Source organism: Colletotrichum jinshuiense, chromosome 4 (assembly GCF_051148585.1).
Source record: "Colletotrichum jinshuiense chromosome 4, complete sequence".
In the NCBI taxonomy this organism is placed as follows: Eukaryota; Fungi; Ascomycota; class Sordariomycetes; order Glomerellales; family Glomerellaceae; genus Colletotrichum; species Colletotrichum jinshuiense.
In genome coordinates this window covers 745,133-770,014 of record NC_139311.1, presented here as the reverse complement: position 1 = coordinate 770,014, position 24,882 = coordinate 745,133, and the positions used below count along the sequence as shown (strand labels likewise).

General features: G+C 52.3%; 9 protein-coding genes across 9 annotated transcripts; 3 read left to right on the top strand and 6 right to left on the bottom strand.

Annotated features, from left to right (window-relative positions):
* Positions 1-1,779: 1,779 nt before the first annotated feature.
* Positions 1,780-3,529, bottom strand: EsH8_IV_000192 (CFEM domain-containing protein; the record flags this gene model as incomplete). The annotated part of the gene is made up of 8 exons (XM_083265082.1): positions 1,780-2,153; positions 2,211-2,278; positions 2,327-2,709; positions 2,774-2,841; positions 2,896-2,932; positions 2,996-3,153; positions 3,238-3,373; positions 3,428-3,529. The coding sequence occupies 8 exons, from the start codon at positions 3,527-3,529 to the stop codon at positions 1,780-1,782; spliced, it is 1,326 nt and encodes a 441-aa protein (XP_083123977.1).
* A 6,437-nt stretch (positions 3,530-9,966) lies between these two features.
* Positions 9,967-10,743, bottom strand: EsH8_IV_000191 (40S ribosomal protein uS9; the record flags this gene model as incomplete). Its single annotated transcript, XM_083265081.1, has 3 exons — positions 9,967-10,257; positions 10,492-10,563; positions 10,675-10,743. The coding sequence occupies 3 exons, from the start codon at positions 10,741-10,743 to the stop codon at positions 9,967-9,969; spliced, it is 432 nt and encodes a 143-aa protein (XP_083123976.1).
* Positions 10,744-11,183: 440 nt separating this feature from the next.
* Positions 11,184-11,966, top strand: EsH8_IV_000190 (ESCRT-II subunit protein SNF8; the record flags this gene model as incomplete). Its single annotated transcript, XM_083265080.1, has 1 exon — positions 11,184-11,966. One exon carries the CDS (start codon positions 11,184-11,186, stop codon positions 11,964-11,966), a length of 783 nt encoding a protein of 260 aa, XP_083123975.1.
* A 672-nt stretch (positions 11,967-12,638) lies between these two features.
* EsH8_IV_000189 (Mpv17/PMP22 family protein) lies at positions 12,639-13,618 on the bottom strand (the record flags this gene model as incomplete). The annotated part of the gene is made up of 3 exons (XM_083265079.1): positions 12,639-13,013; positions 13,073-13,348; positions 13,448-13,618. 3 exons carry the CDS (start codon positions 13,616-13,618, stop codon positions 12,639-12,641), a joined length of 822 nt encoding a protein of 273 aa, XP_083123974.1.
* A 1,906-nt stretch (positions 13,619-15,524) lies between these two features.
* EsH8_IV_000188 (uncharacterized protein) lies at positions 15,525-16,834 on the top strand (the record flags this gene model as incomplete). Its single annotated transcript, XM_083265078.1, has 4 exons — positions 15,525-15,728; positions 15,776-15,949; positions 16,003-16,341; positions 16,391-16,834. 4 exons carry the CDS (start codon positions 15,525-15,527, stop codon positions 16,832-16,834), a joined length of 1,161 nt encoding a protein of 386 aa, XP_083123973.1.
* Positions 16,835-17,305: 471 nt separating this feature from the next.
* EsH8_IV_000187 (prephenate dehydrogenase (NADP(+))) lies at positions 17,306-19,103 on the bottom strand (the record flags this gene model as incomplete). Its single annotated transcript, XM_083265077.1, has 4 exons — positions 17,306-18,351; positions 18,437-18,548; positions 18,632-18,799; positions 19,047-19,103. The coding sequence occupies 4 exons, from the start codon at positions 19,101-19,103 to the stop codon at positions 17,306-17,308; spliced, it is 1,383 nt and encodes a 460-aa protein (XP_083123972.1).
* Positions 19,104-19,684: 581 nt separating this feature from the next.
* On the top strand, positions 19,685-20,782 carry EsH8_IV_000186 (regulator of chromosome condensation 1/beta-lactamase-inhibitor protein II; the record flags this gene model as incomplete). Its single annotated transcript, XM_083265076.1, has 1 exon — positions 19,685-20,782. One exon carries the CDS (start codon positions 19,685-19,687, stop codon positions 20,780-20,782), a length of 1,098 nt encoding a protein of 365 aa, XP_083123971.1.
* A 94-nt stretch (positions 20,783-20,876) lies between these two features.
* EsH8_IV_000185 (Rad9-domain-containing protein) lies at positions 20,877-22,545 on the bottom strand (the record flags this gene model as incomplete). The annotated part of the gene is made up of 6 exons (XM_083265075.1): positions 20,877-21,020; positions 21,080-21,684; positions 21,738-21,953; positions 22,007-22,154; positions 22,216-22,353; positions 22,432-22,545. 6 exons carry the CDS (start codon positions 22,543-22,545, stop codon positions 20,877-20,879), a joined length of 1,365 nt encoding a protein of 454 aa, XP_083123970.1.
* Positions 22,546-22,927: 382 nt separating this feature from the next.
* On the bottom strand, positions 22,928-24,882 carry EsH8_IV_000184 (uncharacterized protein; the record flags this gene model as incomplete). The annotated part of the gene is made up of 3 exons (XM_083265074.1): positions 22,928-23,669; positions 24,006-24,395; positions 24,695-24,882. The coding sequence occupies 3 exons, from the start codon at positions 24,880-24,882 to the stop codon at positions 22,928-22,930; spliced, it is 1,320 nt and encodes a 439-aa protein (XP_083123969.1).

Genomic DNA, 24,882 nt, shown 5'->3' with positions numbered 1-24,882 from the left:
TCAATTGGTAGGGCGTCTGACTTCGATTGATTTCTACATTCTCGGAATTTATCAGAAGATTGCGGGTTCGAGTCCCGTCTGGATCAAATGCGATTCCTCTCTCATCAGAGAATCGTTACTTTTTGGGTATTTTTCTTCTCGGGGTGGGCGAGTGTGGTGCATTCTGTCCGTCTCGTTCATCCAGGGAACGAACGAACGTCCCGTTTAGCTTCCTTTTTTTTTTTTTTTTTTGGCGCTCGGCGGGGCTGGCCCAGGAAGCATAAAATCTCCTTTTTTTAAGCTTCGGCCCCGACGTGTATTCATGGTTCATCTATAATATGTGTAGCGTCCAATATTTAATTAACCTTTTTTTCTTATTTTCGCATTCCATTAATTTAGTTACTTCTGTTTTAACGGCTCGCATGACGTTATCCGCGGTCGGATTTTTCGTTGACATGCCTTCCTTCGTCTGTGGCTGATTCCTCTGCTCGGAGGGGCTAATTAGTCTGGCGACGACGCCCAATTCCATCCTGCGTTGTACTCGAAGGAGGAGTCCGACTTAGAGTTTTGGCGTCCCTCTCCATGTCTCAAATCAGGATCTGCAGCAGGTGGGCAATAAACTCGCAACTAATTAGAGTGCCCAGGTAATGGTGCCCGCGCGCTGCCCGTGTCGGAGGATGACGTCTATAAATGGGATAACAAAATGCCAAGCCCCCTCCTGGGGCCCTTTTCAGGGCGGTTTCCAGAGGAGCGATGTGGCGCAATGCAGGGCAGGGGTCAACGTGATCGGCGCACGGAGAAGGGCGGGGGATGCCCAGGGTTGCGGATTTGGGGCTTATTAGCGCATGGGAACGAACGGCGATGACGGATCTGTCAATGAATGATGTCTTGGTCTTTGTTTATTTGTTTCTTTTTTTGCGGGGTTTGGTAATGGAAGTTGAGAAGCAGTCGGACAAAGGTTCCGGTTGAGGGGGTACAAGAGAAATCAACGCTCCAATTCTCCAAACTGCTGGAAAATCCATCATCACCGACCCCTCTGCGTCGTCCGTCTTTCCACTTGTGATTTTCAAGCACACCCCCCCCCCCCCCCCTCGGCGGCATAGAGGCTGAACATGTCTTTTTCAAAGAGAATCAAGAGAGCTGGTTTTTTTATTTCGTTGGACTTGCTGATAAACCCACTCAGAACTCAAATCTGAGAGGCGCTCTAATAGCCACTCTCATCAAAGGTCATTGAAGTCACATGTGACTCGAAACGCACTACAGAACAGAAGTTGTATTCTATGTATTTGTTTGACTAAGATTGCTGATTTCTTCGGTGCTTCAATACAAATTTTACTAATGATTACAGACTGGTCAGGTACGTGCCAGGTGTTAACGGCCCAAATCGTACATTAATCCCCATAGCCCAAAGGCTCTCGTGGCCATCTGAGTCCATTCCTTCTCCAACTCTTCCGAGGTTGGATCGTATCACGGGTCTTCGATGGCCAAATGCTGCCCCCCCGGCAACAAGGTCTACCAGACCATGTTGTCTGCTTCTCGGGGGCGGCGGCACGGCGGCCCTTAACCCCCTCTAACCTGCGTACCTGCGTACCGAAGCGGCCTTGCCCAGATTGGATTGCCTCTTTCGTTTATGACTCATCATTCGTGTATCCTCTAGTGTTCGTCGGCGCCGCCTCTGTTGCTCGTCCCCGTGCCGGGTCCCCTCGTTTATGGCCACTCTCGTGTTTCCCCCTTTTAATCGGTGGTGGGTTCTCGGACTTTGCTGAATTCCGTACTTCTCTCATCCTCTCGGCCCGGGTCTCAACTGCCTCTTGAGCTCGGTGACAAATGCTCGAGCTTCATTTCGGTTTGGCTTTTCGGTGTTCTCGGAAAATCGTCCTCCGTCGGGCTCGTGTCGTTGAGATCGGCGCGGTTGAGTCCCCCGACCAGGTGAGCTATCGATGACTCCTCATAAGACAGTTGTTGTTGTCTATCAGAGTGGACCGGCAGTGTTCTTGAGTTGTTGCTCCCGTAGTTGGAACCCTTGACTGATTTGCCCGTCTTGGATATGTGGGTTACTTCGAGGATCTTGGGGAATATTGTCCTCCAAAGCTGTCGCGTGCTCGGTAGACAGGCCACAAATATTCCTACACAGAGTTCGATATGGGACCAGAGAGAACTCTGGAACGAATCGGCTAGCGATATGGTCAGAACAAGCATCAACACGCATGCGGGCGCTGGCGAAAACAAACCTGTGAGGTTATATGATGTCGCAAAAATCAACAGCGCTTTTATTCTGTAAGCACTGACTGCTGTAAGGCTATTGTTGGTTAGCAGTGTCTCGTCGAGTAAGAGCCATCGTACTCACAATATGCCGACGCCAAACATGAGCAATACGCCTATCTTCCTCTTGAGCTGCATCCTCAACCCCAAGACTTGCGTCGACGGTAGAATTAGTATCCAAAAGTCCAAGGCAACATTAATAGCGCCGTGGCACATGGCGAAAGCATTCAAGTTGAAGCATTTGCCCTCCGTCTCTTTTGTCCAGCCATTCCAGAAGAAGTTCAGGGGCTGGCAGGAGGCAAATGTAGTGGAAATGAATGAAATCCAGAGAAGAAGGTTGAAGACCTGCGTGCACCACAGTATCTTGCGGAAACGTTCGTCGGGGAAGATTCGAAGGTATAGAAAGAGAATCGAGGATTTGATCAAGGCTATACAGGTCATGTATAGCATTCCGAAGATGAGGAATAGCTGCCCGGTGTTAGTCCAATTTCTCCAGAGTCTGCGGGGAGTTTTCCGGAATGACCGCCCTTACCAAAAGAAACTGAGTGATTTGGTCCGGCTTGAGAGTCCATATATCTCTTCCTGCGCCAGAGTCTTCGGCTGATAAGGATATAGGTCAGCCATGATGCAGTCTCAAACGCCAGGAGAACTTACCAAGGTACGCTGCCGGCAGGAAAGCAGCGAGCACAATCTGCGGATCGGTTAGATTGTCAACGAAGGTTAGAACGAAGTAGCGAAGACGGGTGAATCGTACGTATGCGCCAATAATGGTTGCGTCATCCCATCCCCAAGACGAAAGCTTCATCCATTTATTCGACACTCGTACCACGATGAAGAACGTCGGGAGGCCGAAGAGAACTGCTCGAAACCACTTCATAACGGTGTCCTTCTGGGCCATGGGAACCCCACAGGCTGACATTGATTGATTCAGGGCAGCTGTAACATGGATGAGCTTCATTCTCTTCCTACAATAGTTAGATAGATCGCAATGCTTACATAGCGACTCCTTGACTGTGCAATTAGCGAGGACGCATGTCTCCACGTAGCCCGCCAGAACAGTGTCGTTGCAAATGCATGTTTGGTTTGTCAAAGAACAGCTGGAATGACCGATCTCCTGGAGAATGCAGTTGATCTATGTCCGTCAGCATCTTTCGTGCTACAGTCGATGAATCAAAGGCATACTCACAGCACAGCTGGGGATGCCCGCGTAAGATACATCCGCCCCGGCGACAACGTTGCCCAAACCGACGAAGCAAGCGAGGAAGATCAAGAAGCGAATGGCGGCCATGTTCAAGAGAGCGACTGGTGATGTGGATGATGTGACGGAAACCTCTCGTGTCCAACAAGGGTCGTTCACGTATTGCTGTCGGATTCTCTGTCCACAAGGGTTGATGGGGATGGACAAACGTCAGGGTGGGCTTCGAGGGGGGTCTTGGCCATAATGTTAACAAGCCAAGATGACAAGGAAGGGGGCTATGGCAAGGACTACCTACCGGGCGGGAAAACTTCTCAGGGAGGGGACTTAAAGACAAATGCCATTCTTTGCAGCTAACGGAAGCTAGCATAGGCCCTGGAGGTCTGACAGGATGTGTGGCTTCCCTCCTCGTGGGAAACCTATGCCTAGCGTCGGTTTCTTTAGTAGTCCGGACCAAAACTCCGGACCAAAACTCGCAAGTACAGTGTTGTTTCTCGCGGGATCTACTCTGGTTAAGCCGGATTTGGCGTTTGCGGCGCTATACTACCGTTTAGGGCCTCGGCCAATCCCCTCGAAGTTGCTTGTCAGACTACTTCGATTTGCCTCGCGTATCACCAGAGGCGCCATGGCCAAGACCATCGAGAATCCATGGGCACGGATTCCTCTGGCCGAAATTGGACGAAGGCGCTTGATAGCGACCGCTAGTGCAGTCATGGTCGCATTATCAAATGGCAGATTGGCGTGGCGACAAGAGTTAAGGTTGAGCTAGTCTCCAGCTGGGCACAACGAGACAGGGGCGACTTGACGTTTGCATCAATTTCTTTCCGCTTGCGGACTGAGAAATGTCTTGGAATGTGGGCGAGTTGTGCTGCTCTTGTGTTTTCCATCGGTTGAAGGCGGGAGGGTTTGATGTGTTCTTAACATCAATGATAAAGATAACCCCCAAAACCTCCCGATTTCACAGGTGATTCGGCTATTACATTTCGCATTGTCACGGTGTTGAGCGAATTATCGCGAGGTGTTCTGGTTCGCTCTTTGGCTGTGAGGCTCAGACCGGTGTGGTAAAGACGGCGGGTGGGTTGCCTCATGAGACCATGTCTCAAACCTGAATTCAAAGTTTCAATCATTCTGGGGGCCTAGGACTATCCTTTACCACAAATTCCTGACCTCAGAGGCGCTTAACTCTTCAAAGTCTTTGGCCACATGGGCATTTCTCCACCTCTGCTTTCCTTGGATCCTAAAAGCTAAGCGAGCGTTGTGTGTACACCCCTCGGCTCATCAAGACAACTGAGCCTTGCTGTTTATGGCTTTTTTTTTCGAACTGCGAAGTCCGGGTTCCTGAGTTCGCCCAGGGACATTTTGCGCCGATAGACTAGAGATCAACCAGTTAGTAAGCTTGCAGGTGCGCGTGTTAGTTTCTTTAGAATGTAGAATGTGTCCAAACATTTACTCATCAAAGGAATGAGGGTGTGCTAACCGGTATTCTACGGGTATACCGGTAATGCACGTGGATTGCCTCTCATTTTTTTTTTATCTCCTCGAACTTACTCGAAAACGCTTTACGCCTCGGGAATTCGTGAAAGGTATGCTGCCGGCCCAAGCAAAGGACCAAATTCTCATTCTGAATCTTCATGGTATATTCTCCGGCTTAAATCCACTATCTGAACTAGTTTAGCCAACTTCCAGAATGAATGAGCATGAAGGAATCCCTATTAGGCGTTGAGGGACAAGAACTCGGACTTTTAGATTTCGTCCAATGCTTCACTTCATTAACCCCTGATAACGCAACTATTCTCGGTGGCAGAGATGTATTTTGGGGGTTGGCATTTCGGTGCCTGGCAATTCAATCCATGGTGGGCATTCAGGTTGAGAAAGAACCCCGGGTATTAACATACTTTCGTTAGTTATACAACTATTTTCTATTTAAACAGAACTTCTTTTTAGGTAGCCTTTTTTCTATATAATTGTCATATTACGAACTGAAGCTTCTCCTATCATACTGGCCGAGGAGATATGTGTGCAACGTTGACTGGGTCGAAATAGTGTGGAAGCCAAATCGGGGGTTGTCACTCACCACCTTCCAAACACATATGCATAACACGAGTTATCTATTCTCAGATTTTTCATTATTGAATCTTTTTTTATCAACTTTCTTTTCTTTTCGACATATTTAGCTACTCTCTATTATTACGAGTTATATTCTCAGAACTTACTTATGTCACGATTATCAGAACTACCAGTGGCAGTGTACCTTTTCGCTTTCAAGGCAACAACAACAATGTATAGAGACCTCACAGTGTACACCACGCACGAGGCTCCTCGTGTTATCTAGGTACGTGGCTTAGACTAGGCCACTTATTCCTCAAAGCTCGAAAGACTATACTGAACACGCCTACAAACTGAATTAGTGGAGAATTAATGGATGTATATTGCAACCAGAGCCAAAAAAGCAAATCAATGCTACCCGCCCTCCCGCAGGAGCCAAAAGGTAATGATCAGTGTGAGGCTTGAACTCACGGCCTTGGCATCACTTGATATATCTTGATGATATATTAGTACCACGCTCTAACCAACTGAGCTAACCGACCAGTTGTTTGCGATGTGAGGCTGAAGCCCTAAGCCCTACGAGAGGGAACTGAGCGAATATTGTGAGGATCCACTGGAGATGCGTGGATCTACTTCGTGATGGGGCGGCAGACACAAGCGGGTGGGGGGCATTCATGGCTTTCAGTGACCGGAACCCGCAAGATGTTTCTCGCTCCTAAGAGGCTCTGTTTCCGTCGTCTCGGACCCTATCAAACCCCATTGAATGAGTCCACCGCCCTATTATGGGGTTTCTTTTGAGATTATATAGGACCCAGTCGGTCTAGCTCATAAAGCTAATGGCATAGACATTCGCATTGTGGTTTCGGGTTGTTCTTAATGCCCGTCTGAGATGGGCACCGGTGACGAGCTCCGCGCTGTCGTCCGTAAGAGGTTCTTGATAGGTTTACCACCGACAATAGCAAGCTGTTGCCTGGCATTCTCGTGGGGCCGGGACTCCATAAGGAGGGACTATAGCCGCATGGGCTTGGTGGCGCTCAATGGGATGCCACTGGCCAGAGGTTCTTCCGCCGAGGCCGACGTATTTCAGAGCCACAAGGACTTCAGTCTCGCTAGCAGTATAGCGAGGATAAGCCGCTGGACAGATAATATGCGCCTGTCTCGACAATTTGGTCGAGCACCCCGGTAATCCAACCCCGACGGGCACGGCGAGCCTCCGAGCCCTCTGCTTGCAGAAGTGGTCAGGAACATAGACAGGTATAGATAGATGGTTTTAGCTGGTTCGAGGAAACTGCTGAAGGCCGTAAGTACGAATTGACTATTATCAGCACAAGTAATGGTAGTCTAAGAGAGATATGGTGCAAGAATGCGGTGGTGTCTAATCTCAAGTTCAAGGGTAGCCTCGTCAAGGACAGCGGGCGCTGGACACCGATCGCCATCTGCAGACATCACATGTAATGGTCTGCCGTAGCTTTTTAGTCCAAGACATAACAAGGCAAGCAGAGATAAATTATTGAAAATAGGGCTAGCATTCATCAACTTCATGTCACATGGTTGCATCGCGACTAATCACACACCCTCTGCGGCGCCCATGTCTGCAATAACAAAGCTATTGCCGTGCCCCGATACACATGTGGGGTTGGAAATTTTACCTAGGCGCAAAGCGATTCAACAGCCAAGGTTTCTGCGCATGCGTGGGGCCGCGAGCAAGAGGAGGAGCTACTCACAGCCAAATCGGAGTACATAAGCTTCAGGCACAAGCAGCACGTGTGCCCCTGCCCGTTCTTTGATGCCAATGAGGCTAAGGACTTACTTTATTATGTAATGATCAAGCACTATTTCAAACTGGATAAGGGCGGTGATTTGAAGATTATCGATGTAGTTTTCGCACTAGGTCTTGATATGATGAACAGCACTCTTTGCTGAGAGGTAGGAAAAATAAAGATGTAAAAGGAGTGTGTTAAACAGCTGCGCAAGTGTTATGACGGGTCAAAACGGCATGAAGCAGTGGACTGCAAGCTGTGACAGACCTGCTTATTAACAGAGAGGCGCCTTGCCTATAAAGCAGAAAGTAGTTGAAGCATCGGATTTTGTTCAGAAAAGCAAAAAGCAAAATAAACGTTCTCAGGTGGATTTTAACCACTGCATCTCCCCGAGGTGGGCTCGAACCACCAACCTCCAGATTAACAGTCTGACGCGCTAGCCAATTGTGCCATCGGGGATAAGCTCTTAACGAGCTGCTTGAGTTGTTGTTGGAGACCGACTCAGTTTGAGTCACTAAGTACTATAGCGTTGAATTATTGGCTGTGCGCAGTTTCAAGCCCTAGGATTGCGGGTCTCCAGAAGGTGGTTTTGCGAATGACGCAACCTTGATTGGTGGCATGTCCATTGCTGACCCACGGGATTGTTGTTTGGTGTGGCTCGGGCGGGCTTAACCCGCTGGTCAAACGTCGTGTTCTTGGCTACACTGTGGCCCTCTCGCGGAATACGTCGAAGCTGTGTTGCGGGCCATCGTGTACTCAGGAAAACAAGCCTAGTCAGGACCAATAGGAACGAAACGAAGGTTCTGTTTCAATCTATGCAAACTGTTGCTAGCTTTGGGTCATGCCTTGGGACCATGATTCCTCTTCTACCTCGCTTGAAAAATAGCGATACTGGGACTCTCGTTTAAGAGTAAGGAAATATTGACCCTTGATTAGAATGCGCTTGTAACTTTATAGCTCTGGGAAATCTTGAGTATTTGAAGCCAATTTGTGTGTTTCAAAGGAAGATAACAATGCAATTGAACCTTAGAAAAGATACTTGTATGTTGGCAGGTACTAGTCTTGCAAAAGGCACACACTTGGAACCACAAGGAGGATCAGGAGACTGCTCATGAGAGTAAGATGATGATAGCAGGAAAAGATGCTTCGACAAAAGCTAGATGCGGGCTTGCCGCCTTGAGGTGCCTAGCGATCGTGGCATTAAACTAGGGCCAGCTACACAACAGGTCAATTCTTCTCTACTGGTGTCTGCATCTCGTGTAAGGGAAGTCATGCACTCGGGGCCGAGGCCATCAAAGGGAATACTCTGCCTGGAGATAAGCGTCTTGGTTGATAGCGGATCAGAAATCGAGTATATATCTCATCCAGCGAACTCGCCCCATCATAACATACGCCCACGCATCTGTGGTGGGCCTTCGCGATGTTCCCTCAGTTCCCTCTCGTAGGGCTTAGGGCTTCAGCCTCACATCGCAAACAACTGGTCGGTTAGCTCAGTTGGTTAGAGCGTGGTACTAATATATCATCAAGATATATCAAGTGATGCCAAGGCCGTGAGTTCAAGCCTCACACTGATCATTACCTTTTGGCTCCTGCGGGAGGGCGGGTAGCAGCAAATGCTTTTTGGCTCTGGTTGCATCATCCACCTAGCCATCTATCTCTATCGATTGATTGATTGATTCATTATGAACAACGGCCAGGTTTACCCACGTCTCCGGGTTCCCGCAAGGCACGGATCCAACGACGAGTTTACCATAGAGGTGGTCATACAGTTTATACATGCTGCCCTCGATGAATCGTCGTAAATAACGTTTCATGACTGATACTTCCGGGTCATGGCAGAACGCATGCACAACAAACCTACAACCGCGCGCTCAGCTCACTGTGCAAGTGTGCAGGACGCAAGCATGGTTGGATAAAATGGCCCGGGTCTTGAGAACCAGGACAGGACAGAGGGCTGCAAATCAGCAGGAAAGGGGCCTACGTTCGAAGATCCAACACGTCTGGGTAGGCATGGACACCGATATTCGTACCAGTGTGGCATACGAGTTTCCGATACCGAGGCAGAGCCAAAGATCCATGGGCGGGTGCAGACAGGACATTCTCCGGGCCGGGTATGTCTAGTCACACGGTCACTTGACGATGTCCACCAAGTCCTTAGACGGGGGTGCTAAGGGCATGCGGGGGAACATGGAGACAATACCGGCAAAGGAAAGCAGTCCAAGGATGTTGGGTGTTGTTGAATGTCATTGTTGGAGAACCGTTTGCCCTGTCCTACACCTACCCATGTTTATGGATGTGAGTCCCAGCCAGACGAACAAAGGAGAAAAGAAACACGGCACACGCATAACTCGAGCCCAAAAACGCCGTGTCATGAAGTTTCAATGTTTCATTTGCCTGCCTGACCCTTTACAAACCAAGCCAAGCAGCGATACCGCGAGGCATGCCATGCAATGCATCGACGAACAGAGAGCAGAAAAGGCATAATGCCGTATCCCACATCTCCCCCATCGAGCTCTGGCCGTCTCGGTCTGTTTCCTTCAAGACACGAGAAAACGAACCAGATCTTTTGATCCACGTTTGACTCCCCCGTAAAACAGTAACTGCCAAATTTTCGCGGGAAACACCAAAAGCTGACCGGACCGGAAAACCCACGTTTCCCCCAGAATTTCTTCTCCCTTTTCCCACCACCGCACGGGTACCAGAGTGGCAAGAAGACAAAACCGTTTAACGGTAAGACTTCTGGAATCTGGAGCGGGCACCCTTACCACCGAACTTCTTGGGCTCGCACCGGCGGTTGTCGGCGACAAGGAGGGTACGGTCGAACTGGACGAGGGCCTGCTTGAGCATGTTCTTGGAGTGCTCGTCGACGAACTTCTGGTAGTAGGCAACGACGGACTTGGCGATAGCCTGACGGATGGCGTAGATCTGGGAAGTGTGACCACCACCGGTGACGCGGACACGGATGTCGATGTTGGCGAACTTGTCAAGGCCAAGGACGAGGAGGGGCTCGTAGACCTGTGTGGAGAGTTAGTCCCGCCGTTTCTTGAGGTATGTCTCGTCTAGACTCTGGTCGCCCCGTTTCTCGGTCGATTGGCCAACTGGTAGTGAAGACCAAGGCGCTGCGCGGATTCCTCGTCGATAAGAAGAGTCAGACGTTGCAGCGCTTGCTCTTCACATCCCATTTCTCAACCCTCTTTAATCCTCCTCTTGCCGACCGGTTCAAATGGATTCGCGCGGGATAAATCGTACCTTGAAGCGAAGGATCTCAGGCTGGACAAGCGAGAGGGGCTTGCCGTTGACCTTGACGAGGCCCTTGCCAGCCTAAATGTCGCAAACGTCAGCTTGACAATTCCCAATATCCAAAATTCGTTCCCCTCATTCGCTTTTTCTGGGGTAATTATTCTCGGGGAATTCGAGGGCATCGGATCGTACCTTGCACTGGGCAACGGCGGTGGCGGTTCTCTTCTTGCCGAAGCACTGCACGCTCTGGGTGGACGACATGGTTGCTGCGGGATGGAGGGGGGACTGTGAGGAAATTCGCAGCGCGATCGTGAGGCAGGCGACTGTAGTGCTTTGGATAGACCGAAATTTTGCGAGTTTGCAGTTTGGGAGAGGGTTGTGCCCTTTTTGCCGGGGGCTATGCCCGTTTAGTGGCTGGTGTGTCCGAAGATTCTCCGGGTGGGGGAATGCACGTGATTTTCCATTTCGCTGGTCTGGAACTTTTAGGACCTCAGGAACCAGAAAACGCGGCCAGTGGGGTGCTTATGTCATCCTTGAAGACTAACGGAGTGTCCACGGGCGGGACCCGACTGACATCGGTATCAAGAACGCCGACATGGCATCCACCAAGACGACTGCCCCTCTATTCACGACCTCCACCCTCCTCCGCAAAGGAGTATAGAAGCTCCCATCCGCACTTCACTCAGACGACCACCGCAACCATGTCTCGAAAAGGCGTCGGCCTCGCAGCCTTCGACCGCTCTCGCCTTACCTCGGCGCAGTACGCATCCCACGGCTCCAACCTGCGCAACAGCAACGCGCAGGCCCTCGAAACCCAGCTCTCTGTCTTCCGTTCTCTTCTCCAGCAGTTCGCGCAGACCCACGCAAAGGATATCCGGTCCAACCCGTCCTTTCGTGCGCAGTTCGCGCGCATGTGCTCCGCCATCGGCGTTGACCCGCTAGCATCCTCGTCTTCGTCGTCCTCGGGCGGCGGTTCGTCCTCAATATGGGCACAGCTGCTGGGTCGGTCAGTCAACGACTTCTACTTTGAGCTGGCGGTACGCGTGGTGGAGGTGTGCGGTGCAACACGCGATGAGAATGGTGGGTTGATCGGGGTCCGCGAGGTGCGTGAGCGCATCATGAAAGGACGCATGGAGGGTGCGAGCGAGGTGACGGAAGACGATGTTTTAAGAGCAGTAGGGACACTCAAGCCGCTGGGCAGCTCATACAGTGTCATCAAGGTCGGAAGCAAGTCGTATATCCGGAGTATACCCAAAGAACTTAATACGGATCAGAGTGCCGTGTTGGAGGCTGTGCAAGTACTGGGATACGTGAGCATATCGATGCTTATGGTTAACCTCCGATGGCCAAGGGCACGGGCCCAGACTGCGTTGGAAGATTTGCTCGGTGAGGGGATGTTATGGGTGGACAAGCAGTGTCCGGAATGGGAGTACTGGAGCCCTGGGTTTATGGTGGACACTGGGGAGACGTCGGCTGGGGAGTGAAACGACGAGCTGACTAAAGACGCAAACCAAACAAAGATATGCGGCCTGCTGCTGCATTGGGAGACATTGGGTCAGTCTGATCTTCAGGCCAGGCGGCCATTCAGACATCACCTCAAATTTAGAGGATCCGCCCGCCAAGTCTACGATCAGACACTGGCACATCGGAAGAAGGCGAGTCTCGCCGGAAGGCCTGCAGGATTACTCGTTGTGAGATTTCACCAACGGTCTTGCAAACGGCATAAACTGCACCTCATGCCATGGGATTGGCCGGGGAGATTCCACAAGATAGTAGATGACGCAAACTTACCTTGTGTTATTACAGAGGATGTAGGGCCGCTAGATGATCAACGACTGCGACAAGACAATGGTACCCTGCATGTCGAAACTTAAATCCAAGCGTAATTGAACCTATCTACGGGCACACAGGACATATAACATGATAGCAACGTTTGAAGCAAGCAAATTGTACAAGGACACTCGGCGGTTGATCACAGTCCACCCAAGCCGCCTGCTCCCCGCTCGCTCACGTATCTTCACACTGCCCCCCACGCCCCTCAACTCCGGAAATCCGCCCTAAGGGGCTAGATTCGTTTTCGTATTAGATGTTACCAGATTTCATCAACTGGGCGTTAATTTGCCGTCATCTCAACCATCTCGCTATAGCAGAGTCATTTAGTAAGGAGGGTTGGGGCCTCCCATTTGGCCAGGGTAGTCCTTGGGGCCGGGGTAGTCCTCAGGGCGGCCACCCATGGAGGGAGAGCGGCCGTCGCCGAAGTGCTTCTTGCGCAGAGCAGCGAGACGCTTCTTCTTGGTGATGGTGTTGATGTAGGTGCCAATGATGAAGGCGACAAGGTTGAAGAAGGGAACCCAGAGCTGATCCGGGAGGAACTTCTGGGCAAAAGCAAGGCACAGCGGAGAGGTGACCCAGCTGACCTTCATGACCTTCCAGAACCCAACCCTGACCGTTGCGCGAACCTGGTGGTAGGTCTTGGCACCAGCAATGAGGGCCATTGCGGTAAGGTAGACGGAGTTTTGAATAGGCGCAATCTGTTGGAAGTGGGTTAGCAGGCTTGTATCAACCATACCAGAAAGGTTGGGCCACATACAATCAGGTTGCTGACGATAATCTGCAAGATCTTGGCGCGTAGGCTGGTGCGGCCAGCAAAGGTCTTCTGCAAGGCCCAGATGAGGAAGTGGCCGAGAGGCGCGCTGACAATTGCGCCGTAGGCGGCCATCTTGGGCACGCGCGAGGTGAAGTAGTTGCCATGCTTGTTGCGGTCCTTGGCGAGGAAGGACGCGATCAGCTCCTGGGCGCCAGCGAGGGTACCGGCAGTCAACATCTTGGTCCGCAGAGGGTTCTGCTCAAGCTCCTTGATGTAGGCCTAGAATGAACAGCGTCAGCATCATGTTCAGGGCTGCTCCATCCACTTTCTCCTGCCCCCTTCGCGCATGCGGCAGGATCGAGGGGTTGTAAGACGAACCGCAAGATAGCCCTTGGATCCCGCATTCTTCTTGCCGCCGGTGATGGCGGTGCCGATGGCCTCGGAGATGGGGTGCTTGCCGCTGGTGCCGGGAAGAGGATCCCCAATGAGGCCCTTCTTGACCTCCTCGACACCCTTCTTTATCGTCTCCTTCTCGAATTTGACCGACATAGTGGGCTAAAGCTCCAGGGTATCGCTAACGTAATCGGAGATCGCGGGGGAAACTGCGGTGAAGGAGGAGTATTAGCTAGGAGGCCCGTTGTGAGGGTGTTTGCGATGGATTTTCCGGGGGGGTGTTCGTCAATTGAATTGCGGCTCCAGAGTGCTGCCCGGGGGCCAATGATTTGTTTACCGCGTCGCTCTGCCGACCGACCAGGTGCGATCGGTAAATTACGCGGCTGGAGCTTCGCTGACTGGAGACGCCAATTGCAATGCCGAGCTGGCCCGGAATTTCACGCGAAAAGATCTGGACAACGTACTGGATATTCTTCGATCGCAAAACCTGAGCGTTTAGCTGTCGCAGAAGGGGGGAGGTTGGGCGGCAGCAATGAAGAAACGGGTGGGTTGTTGATGTGGTGGTTGAGGAGGTTGACACAACCGGGCCCTGGGGCGTACAGGTACGATAGCAATTAATGACCCAGGTATGACACGGGAAACTAGACAGGCTGGGGGGAGGGGAGTCGGCTCGATTGATGGGGTGGTGCCGACCTGGACCTCAGCTGTGAAATGCTCATTCGTCTCCAGCGCTAGATGACCGGGATGTTGTATGATGGGGCAGAGCTGGCCGAAGCTGCAGGGGTGCTCCAAGTAGAACTGTGATTGGCTATTGTTTGCCAATGATCCGAGGTTTGTTTTCACATCTCTGAGGGGGTGGGATGGCCACAAAATATGGGCGGCAGCGAACAGACGCACGCCAGCTCATCCTGACAGGCAGCCCGAGGTCCTGTGCACTTCGCTGGGCGTCTCAGTGCTAGGTTGACCCCTTGAGACACACCCTCCCAAAAGCTGGTTTTAATGACCGCGGTTCATGCTCTGTTTTTCCCGGATCGTCCGAAAGTCATCTGAACGATCGTAATCGGCGTGCATACAGATGCCACCCCCTACAGCTTAGAATCTATCGAACGTAATTTTGCAGCATCGAGGAGGAGCTTGGTGGTGGTGTATGATCATCAGGCACAGACAGCCTCGGATTGGAAACACCCCTTAGTATGGGGCCAAGACAGGCTCGCATGCAGATACTACCACTACTACCACTATTGACCATGGCAAGAGGAGCGACAAATATCCTTTTCGTGCCCACTAGATTTGAGAACCTTGAGGTCGGCCCTCGGTGGATTGATTAGAGCAACATCGCCTGTTCACGGAGCTTCATTGCATACCAACCAGCTCAGCCTCCTGATGGCCTGTGGTGAGATTGTGAGGCTGATGAGCCCAGCATATCGCCAAGTGCTCGTGTTTATTCGGTTCTTCAATTATCAGCTTACCTTACGGCCTTTTTTCGTTCTTTGTCATGTCACAGCCGGACATGGCATCGGGCGATGGTTGTCAGTGTTGGATGGTGCCTCATCGTTGATTAACCACCCGGCCTTTCGACCGTCAGTTGTTTCAAATTACCCAAACGAAGGTCAAAATGGAATAGACCAGGTTGCCAACGAGTTTCGCTGGAGAAGCTGCGACCCAGAGGTGAAGCCAAATGAGGCAGGTTATGACGATATTATTGAATGTTGAGGCAGTTCCAAGGATTGGCACAGATATGTGCCGGTGTGAGCAAGTAACGGATAGGACGAGAACGAGGAAGGGAAAGAAACACAAACAAGTGCATCTAATATTTACTATTTTACACCTGGTACGGAGGTGAATGTCAAGGTGAAGGGCAGGTGAGGTGAAGTGCTCCTTCCCAACAAGGCCACTCCGACCGCGCCTTCTTTCCAAGTCCAAACTCCTTCACATGGCCGCCGCTAATAACATCTATTGAGTAATTAGTTCCACTCTCGCCAAACAAGCATCAAACCTAGGAGCATCTTACATATTCCCGCCCACCTCTTCAGCCGGCTGTCTTCCTGGGATCGTGCCTTGGATGCTTGATATCGATATGGCCTCCCAGCAGACTCCCCAGCCGACGCGCATCTACGCCGCCTGTACGCATGTCACTATGGTCCGTGTGTACAGCTACATTCTTCGGTGCGACTCTTGTGGCAACTCAGGTCCGTTCGGCTGGCTGTATCGATGTTCCCAAGATCAGGAGGAGATCCTGCGCGATTCCATTTGTAGCGGAGAAGAGGTAAAAGTTGTACCATTTTGAAGAAAATACTCGGCTAACAGGGAAAGGTCACTTTCGATGACTTGGGGAAGCAGCTTATCACGGCAGTACGGCCAAGGAAACGAGGTCCCGAGAAGCGGTCCGGAAACGCCGCCAGCTTTCTCGAGGAAATGCCCCCGAGGGATCTTACAACTACATATTCCAGCGACCAGCTCCTAACCATCTTCAACCAACGCAAACACGTATGTGTGTTGCTAGAACATATTTTTGGGCCAGCTAACGTCTGGATTCCCAGCTAGGGGAAGTTCTTCGCCGAGAGTCTATCCGAAAGATTACGACGCCTGGTCAGGTACTGCACGATGCCAAAAGATCAGATACTTATGATCTGGACGAAATCCTGGATCATAATGTCACTAGCCCCTGGGTTCCCAGACTCAAAGATGAGTGCCAATACAAGATTTGCTCCTACTGCCGCCCTGGCGGAGCAGATAGAGCATACATCAGCCTCGATGGGATCGCGGAGGGCAGTATTCCTGCTACGGCGGCCACCGGATACGGGTTTCACTTCTTCCGCCAGAGACCCATTTGCAGCTCTAGGCTTGTTGCCAACTTGGGTGTCCGATCTACCTTCAATGTAAGAGCGTTCTTTGTAAGCGTGTGCTCGATATCTGACATTGGTTCAGTCGACAGAGTCGTCCAAATCTCCTTCTTTCCGCACATCGTCGAATATGTGCGCCAATGGTAGTGTTACCGATGCACTTTTGGCAAACCAGCTGGCCTCGCAGCTACATTTGTCAAGTCTGGCCCGAGACAAGACGCCACTCTCGCCGCACCCTATTCGCAACAATCGTCTACCTCGATCCCCAGGCACGCCGAATCTTGCCGCTCAGGCTGAAAGTTGTCCAGGGTCACAAGAAGCCGATTCGTCTTGTGAGGGTACCACGCCCTCGACTGTGAGCCCACCGTCTGACGCAAGCGGTCTACTTGGAGAGGATGCCACAAAGATGGAAGAACATGAACATGAAGAGGGCAAATTCTTCGCTCAACCGCTGGAAGTTCACAATGGAATAGCCGTTCTAGAGGAGAGCGTCGAGATGCATGTGCCGGATCTTGTCACTCAGGTTTGAGAACTAGCATGAGAGGAGCGGCGGCACTGCTTCCTGGCGTTTGTCGCTGAAGCGTTGGATTGTACGATACACCCTGAGGTGGGAAACCAGTCTTTATCCTTTCACACACAGATACACAGTAGTGGTCGCAACATGCGATTCATAGCTTACAACTCTGCATCTGCCATGTGAATTTGGTCTTTTTAAAATATGTGTAACTCTACAACCAGGGCTGGGAATTTGTCATTTTCCTGTACTATCAATGCCACCCCCCCCCCCTCACCATCATGAAGGTGTTTCAAGTCACAAATACAACGGTAGCACCAAGGAGAGATGGGTGTCGGCTTTCGTTAACGTAGTTCCGATATAAATGGAACTTTCAGCCAAGCAATCTAGTTCAAATACATTTGTCTTCTTGGCCTCAACCTCGGCCGGTGCACTGAGCAAGTCTCTAGAAACACCCTGAACCCACGGTTTCCTTTCTCGTTCTCGTTAATCCTTTGTGCTTTCCAATACGGCCTTCATCATGGCGTTGCCCACGGCCACCGCATCCTTGAAGCGCGGCTGGAAGAACTGCTGCGTCGTCTCGAACCGGTTCTTCCACGTCTCAAAGTGGCCCAGCGACACGCACTCCGCCCATCCCCTCGCCGCAAACGTGAACTCGAGGTCGTCGGAGCGGTACGTGTGGTCCTCGACGGCCGTCCGCAGCGCGTCGTCGAGCAGCTCGCGGCTGCGGAAGAGGTGCTCTGCGACGCCGAGCCACAGGCGGAACAGAGGTGTTGAGCAGATCATGTGGTCGTAGGGGACGATGCCCAGCTCCGCCCAGCAGTCAACCATGGCCAGCAGGCTCAGGTGGTTGTTGGCGCGCTGCGGCTCCGTCTGGTCCTCCTTGCGGCCGAGAGAGAAGCGCTCCAGGAGGTCCGGGTTCAGAAGCGGGCGGTCCGCCCACTTGTGGCTGCCCTCGTGGCCAAACACTTTCTCCTTTGCGGCGAGCACGCGGGCGCGGAGGGCGGAGGCGTTGCCCTCGAGCATGAGCTTGTAGAGGTCGGTGACGGAGCGCGCGAACTGCGATATCTGCTTGCGGGCCTCGGGGTTCAGGATCGCCAGCCCGGCGTAGACGTGCCACTTTTGGGAGTAGATGCGGAGCATAATGTTGATCTTGACGTTCTCGACGCCACCGACGTAGCGCGACATTTCCCAGGGGAACTGCGTGTTGGCGTGCCACGCCTTTCCCATGGAGAGGAACGCGGCGTGGGTGACGGCCTGCGTGTCGGCGGTGATGCGGTCGTGCTCGTGAGCGGTAAGGTAGACATGTTTGGAACCCAGGACGGAGAGAACGGTCTCGACCTTGCGGACGGATTCCGGAGAGGCACGATGGGAGATTATGACGAGGGGTTGGTTTCGGGGATCAACGTTGGGGCCATGGAGGGAGTGGCAGGAAACGATGTCGACGTCGGCGGGGAGGTGGCGCTCGAAGGCAGTGATTTCGGGGTCTTTGCACGATGTTTGGCCGCCGACGATGGCGCCCAGTTTGGTTGCTATAGTTTGGGGCCATTGTTAGATAACTAGGTGAGATTCCTCATAGTAGGCCTGTATGGGTAAGACACGGAGGAGGCATCATACATGGTCCATACTGGGCGATCACGCGGTCAATGGCGGCAGCTTCAACGCTGTAGATAATGTAATCGCTGGCGCGAGATACGTAGTGGCCGTTGCGGCAGATTTGTATATTTTTCTATCACGAAACTGCTCAGCGGGTTGACGGATAAAACACCGAGGCGCCGCGCTGAGGCGGGCAGGGCAGGCTGGCTCCCATACATTTCCAGAGAACTCTTCTTTCAAGCTCTCGTATTTTTCCTCTTGGTCGCATGCCATGATCCTGCCAAAGCCCGAAGTGTCAGCCTTCCCGTCTTCCCACTGTCCCGCGACACACACACGCGATGTGTTTTGTTGTTTATAGCAAGGGCTTGAAGCTATTGCGGATTCCTGAGAAGCATGTTAGCCTCGCTGCTTTCTGGGACAAAGTCTTAAAAAGATAGATTGATGTGAAGGTTCAGACAGGTAAAGTTTAAGGTAGCTAGGTGTATCATCATGGAAGGCCGTCAGCCACTCCCGGGGCCAGAATAGCTTGCCGGGCTGCCTCAGGCGATACTCTAGCCAAATGCGCTCTTGTCATCATGACCAAGGGGGTGGGTATTGTGCTGGGTGAGAGGACAGGAGAAGGGTAGCTTACCAAAAGAACCGCATAGCGCAGAGGCCCGGCTGGGGAATGATAATTACTCACTTCCATCCAGCGGCAGATAGCCTCTGCGCATACATCTTCCCCATATCCCCCATACCAATCAGGCCGACCACGAAATTTTCCATTTCGGCGGGAATGCCACTGGCGGCCTGAGGCTGGGTGGGAGCTGAAGAAGACATTTCTGCGATGTGTTGTCCTGTTAGGTTAAAATATTTGTTCGCAATATGAGCTGTCGAGACTGCACAGGTCTGCACGAAGCAAGCCTCTCACATCCTGAGAAAAGAAATTTCTGCAGTCGATGCACCTCTGGCAAGGTCGAGAATGAGTCACGACCGACCTGGAAATGGAGTTTTCGGGCTCTGGAGGAAGCTCTGTTGTGTGTGATGCAGATGAGAAAAAAAAAGTTGATCGCGGTTCGAGTTCCGCTTTTTGATCTGCGGCGCGCGAGGCGGAAGCGCTGGAATGATTGGCCGAAAAGCCCCTCCATTGAATCGTCTTGATGCATACGAGAAACTGGTGGGGGACGAGTATGCTTACTACGATATTCGACTACCATCCACCACATACTCCCATTACCTAGATGCAAGCTACATTTAGAGCGCCGATACACAAAGGCCCAAAATTTCAAGATGTCGGTTCTCTTTGCCGTCGGCTCCAACGGTTCCGGCCAGCTCGGTATCGGCCACAAGGAGGATGTCTCCGTCCCTAAGCAGGCCATCTTTGTTCCGGATCACCCCGACTCTCCTGTGGTGAAGATCGCAGCGGGCGGAAACCACACCCTTCTTTTAACACAGGCAGGACAGATTTACTGGAGCGGAGACGCCACAAGCGGAGCCTGCGGTCTGACTTCGTCCACAAAGACTGATGAGCCGGCATTTCAACAAGTTCAGCTCAGCAGGGATGGGCAAGAGGACGCCCCTAATGCAACAGCCTTGATTGCCGCGACTTGGGAGGCTTCATTTGTCGTTCAGAAAGATGGCGAGGGGAGACAAACGAAACTTTACAGCTTCGGTGCTGGATTGAAGGGTGAACTGGGCCTCGGCGAGCTGCTCGTTCGTTCGCCTTCTGCTACTCTTGTCAAGGAATTCCCGCCAGCTGGGAATGAAGTTATAGATCTTTCGGCATGCATGGGCCATGTTGTGGCGGTACTTGACAACGGTGACGCATATTCCTGGGGCAATGTGCGGAAGGGACAAGGTGGAAGCCCCGAGGCCGTTGTCCACTCGCCCAGGAAGATCGAAGGAGTTGGCTTCAAGGTCGCCAGGGCTGTCTGCGGAAAGGACTTCACCTGTCTGTTTGGTGCCCCGGATTCAGGCAAGCTGCTTGTGTTGGGATCCGACAAATGGAACATCAAGTCCTCTGCGCCAGACTCTGTACCGGAATGGAAGGACGTTGGCGCTAGCTGGGGTAACGTCTTCGTCCTGAAGAAGAGCGGCGAGCTTCTAGCTTGGGGAAGGGATGACCACGGACAACTTCCGCCACCAAACCTGCCCGAACTATCCAAGATCGCCATCGGTAGTGAGCACGTTATCGCATTCTCGGACAAGGGTGATGTGCTGGCCTGGGGATGGGGAGAGCACGGCAACTGCGGCCCTCAAGTGGAGAACAACGATGTCAAGGGACGATGGAATATCATTGCATCGTCAAGGTTCATTCCGCCTGGTTCTAAAATTGCGGGTATCGGCGCGGGCTGCGCGACTAGCTGGGTGACTATCATCACCGGTTGAGCAAATGGTCCATACATACCCCAGTTCCTCCTGGGCAGGCCGACGTCCGAAAACAACAAGATATCAGGCTAGGCCTTCGAACATCCACGGATCTTTATGGGCCCTGGTAAAATAGGCCTAAACGCCTAACATCAGAAAGGCGCTGTGTGGGTTCCAACCCTGCGCTGCTAACGGGAGTTGGATCATGTTCGCGACTTCCCTCAGCGACGTCACGGCCTAGGTGCATAGCAGATGCGTGCTGGAGCAAGACTTAGTAAAAATCAAAGTCCGGACAGGGCGATTTTGGAGAGGACTTACGGGCTGATTACTATGATCCCACTCCAGTCTGGCGTTCTCCTCCGCATCTTCATCCTCCTCATCCCTGACGGGTTCCCACTCCTGGTCGTTATCCACGAACAAACCCTCGGATCGCATGGTTGCTGGGGGCGGCCGCTGAGACGGGCGCAAGTCGAATAAAGAAGTCCGCGCGGCGATGCCGCTCCTGGCCGCAGAGGCTACCGGCGGCGGTGGCATATCCTGTACAAGCGGCTGCTCGGGGGGTTGCGGAGTCTCGGACGGCGCGGCGCTCTGTCTTCTAGACGCCGCTTCGAGTTGCTGCCGTGGGGCGGCCTTGGCGCCGTTCGCCTTGCCCTTCTTCGTCTTCTGGGCCGGGTTGCCTCTCTCGCCCACAGTCATGAGCAAGAACTCGCAGCTGATTCCATCGCCGGGGTATGTGAACTGGATCGGTCGCGCGGGGGTAGAATACCGGGCGGAGAGGTTGTTACCAGTGATGCCGGCGTGCTGGATGATGGCGCGGAAGTCCTTGACGCTGATCACGATGCGGAGCTTATCTTCGACTTCTATATCTTCGAATTCCTCCACCTCGATGGCGATTGATGTATGCAACGGCTTCTTGAGGACCTCTGCAAACAATGTTAGATTTCTGTAGTAGACCCATTAAATCCTGAAAACGAACCATCTCCATTTGTCGTCTTCTCTGTGAAGCATGTGAAGTTAACATGCTCGCCATCCGAGTTGATGTCCAACAGCTCGACCCCGGGACCAAAATGTTCCATCAACTGCCTCAGAGTTCGTGAGGGAATAGTCCAGTGGTGGGCGGCCTCGTCACGGTCGAACTTTGCGTGGACCGGCACCGCAACCTCAAAGGGCAGTCGATGTGTAGATGTGACTCCTGCATCTCTCATCAGCAGCTATTGCGAAACCCACTTCAGTGTGGACACATACCGTTTCGAAAAACCAGCTCCACAATGAGGCGGCTCTTGACGCCTGGTCCATCCTGAATGGCTACGTCGCAACGGTCGATCGTGCTCTCCTTCTCGCGGTCTCGCTGCGGATCACCGCCAACGCGGCTACGGAAGATGGAAGCGAGGGCCTGCGCAGGATATTCAGCTCCGGCTCCAGCAAGATGTGTAGAAGTTTGAACGGGGATTTACTCGTATGTACAGCGTACAGTAAAACTTCTCCCGGTACTGCGCGCTGCCCTCGAATTGGTAGCGGGAACAGAAGCGGTTAGTGGCTAGGGTGAAGCAGGCGTAGGCTGATTTAGACGAATTCAGCGCCGTGAGAATCAACTGATCAGCAATGAATCGCCGCGTTAGCCACTGATTGTACGTGTTCAATAGAGTGTGAGAGGTGTATGGGCGATGAACCTTGTCTTTCTTGGCCTCGAGGGAGACGTCATCGCTGAACTTGTTCAGGCAAGCGAGGACGTCGCGGAAGGCAGCGACGGCGTCCTCGCTGAGAGTGAAGTTGAGAATGGCCATTATGACATTGAGGAGTTGACAAATGGATATATTATATCATTGACGCTAGATTCATGGGCCTATAGTTCGATGTCGGGGTGAGAAGTTATTTGCATGGATGAATGAGAGGAGCCGTTTAGTGAGCCGCGTCTGATCGCGTAAAGTGGTTGCCGGGTCGGTGCGGGGCATTTGAGGCACTCCTGCCCACTGAGCAACCACAAACACAGGGCATCCGACTTTCACACCACTTCGGTTATCACGACGCAACTTGCTTCGACATCACTGATGCAGAGAACGTCAACATCGGCAACGCTTATCCTACTCTATCCTCTATAAACTACTGTGGATTTGCCGCCGACTTTCAACTGCCTTTTAAATAGGCAATGTTTAACTTACCAAGCGCCTAGACTATGCGCGTACCCATGTTTTCCATCAATCCCATAAACGGCGGGTACGGCCCCGAACCCCGGAGCAACTGCAGAGCCTCGGCCGGGCCCCTGATGTCGTCCCAAAGATGCACAAACATGCGCTCCTCGTCAAATTCGTAATCATTTCCACGCCAAACCTCCCCATGGCCGCTGCGGTCTCTCACATACACGGCGAAGAACCTTAACATTTGTTTGATCCTTTCCGTCGCGGGGTCATTAATATACGTGTAGTCGGAGACTCCCACACCCCTGAACCAGGACCGCCTATCCTGAGTTGGCAGGCTCAATGAGAATCCCTCAGGGCGGAGATGGCATTGCGTCCATTCGATCCACCGAAGCATGTCTCGCGACGAGAATACAGTCAGTCCTAATACCGTGAGGCCGGTGAGATGCTTGAAGTTCTCAAGGGCACGTAATGTCCAGGTAGGGTTCTCTCCTTGACGGCAAACGAAAGAGATGGTCTCGAGCCTTGGCACATATATAGCGATATGTTCGAGCTCTCGATACCCCAAGGGGAAGTAGGTGTGCAATCTTAAGTCTCTCAGGCATGGCATGGCCAGTACGGCGGTCATGACGTGTCCGCCGCGCTCCCTCCACCCGAGAGAATGGCTGATGATCTCTCTATCGGGGCATTCGGCTACAAACAGGTACTCCAGCTGCTGCGTCTCAAGCGCACGGTAGAAGTCGCCGTAGTATCCGGTTGAGAATACGTGCAGCCTGTTGAGACGTAAGTGTCTCAGGGCGTCCGCAATTGCGGGTATAAGGTCTGGGAAGCGGAAGATGTGTAGACCGCGAAGATTTTCGCAGGATATAAGCCAAGTCGCGAAGGTGCCGCGGTTGTTAGTCACCCAATCCTTGAATCTCGATTGTGCAAAACTGGAGGGAGAGAAGCTAAGGCCCAATCTGAGCGACGTCAAATTTGTGAGCTTGAACAGTTTGCGCAGTTCAAGAGGTGGAGAGACCAAGAACTGCAAGGCTAGATCTTGGAGAAACGTTTGTTTAGAGAGGGCTTGTAAAATAGGCGCCTGTGTCCGATTGAGCGAGCAGCTAAACGACCGTAGTTGATCTGCTTTCAGATTAGAAAGGAAGGATGCAAGTTCTTGCGCGTGCGACTCGTCTGCCTGCACGACCGAGAAGGTTCTCAGCTTCGGAAGATGTCTGGTGATGATGTTCGCCGCGGAGGTGCCCAACCCGTCAATGAAGACGAGCGAAAGGCTTTCCAGCTGAGTAAAGAAACGTATTACGGGGAAGACGTGCGTCCATCTATCAATTGTCAGGCTTTTGAGCATGACATGTAGGTCTCGATCTTGAGCCATGCGGGTCAGGTCCCGGAGGATACGGGGACCGACAGGTCTGACATCTGGGTTTCGAGCTGTGACTTGATCAGCCGCAAGGATGCTCTGGTCATTCGCGTTGGAACTGAGTTGCTGCTGATTGGCCTGACTGATCGCCCCGGAGATGAACTGAGAGTCCGGAAAGTCTCTACAACCATTGATCGAAAGGAAGTTGAGAAAGTCTAGATGGCGGGTGTAGATGAGGTATGGGTTCGATGTAGAAGATCTTTCATTTCCGGGTGCAGAGAAGGCCAATGTTGTCCATAGTTCCTCTGTAGATCGTGTACCCCAGCTTGTGGATGCCAAAAACTGCTCGCTATGGTCTTTTAGTCAATATATACCCAAGGAGACGAGCTTTTTTTGATACGTCGATCTGCTTGTTTCACGGGCCGTAAACTGTTTACTGACCTATAGAGATGTCGAAGAGCTAGTCCCGATAATTCTCTACTCAGCTGGGCGCACTGAGCCAGGGTCCCATAATACTCCAGGACAGCAAGCTGCTCGAAGATAGCTTCCCAGATGTCAATGTGTATGACTGCTTTGATAAACGTAGGCCTTGCTGGTCGGGCACGTCTGGAATTCATATCAAACAACAT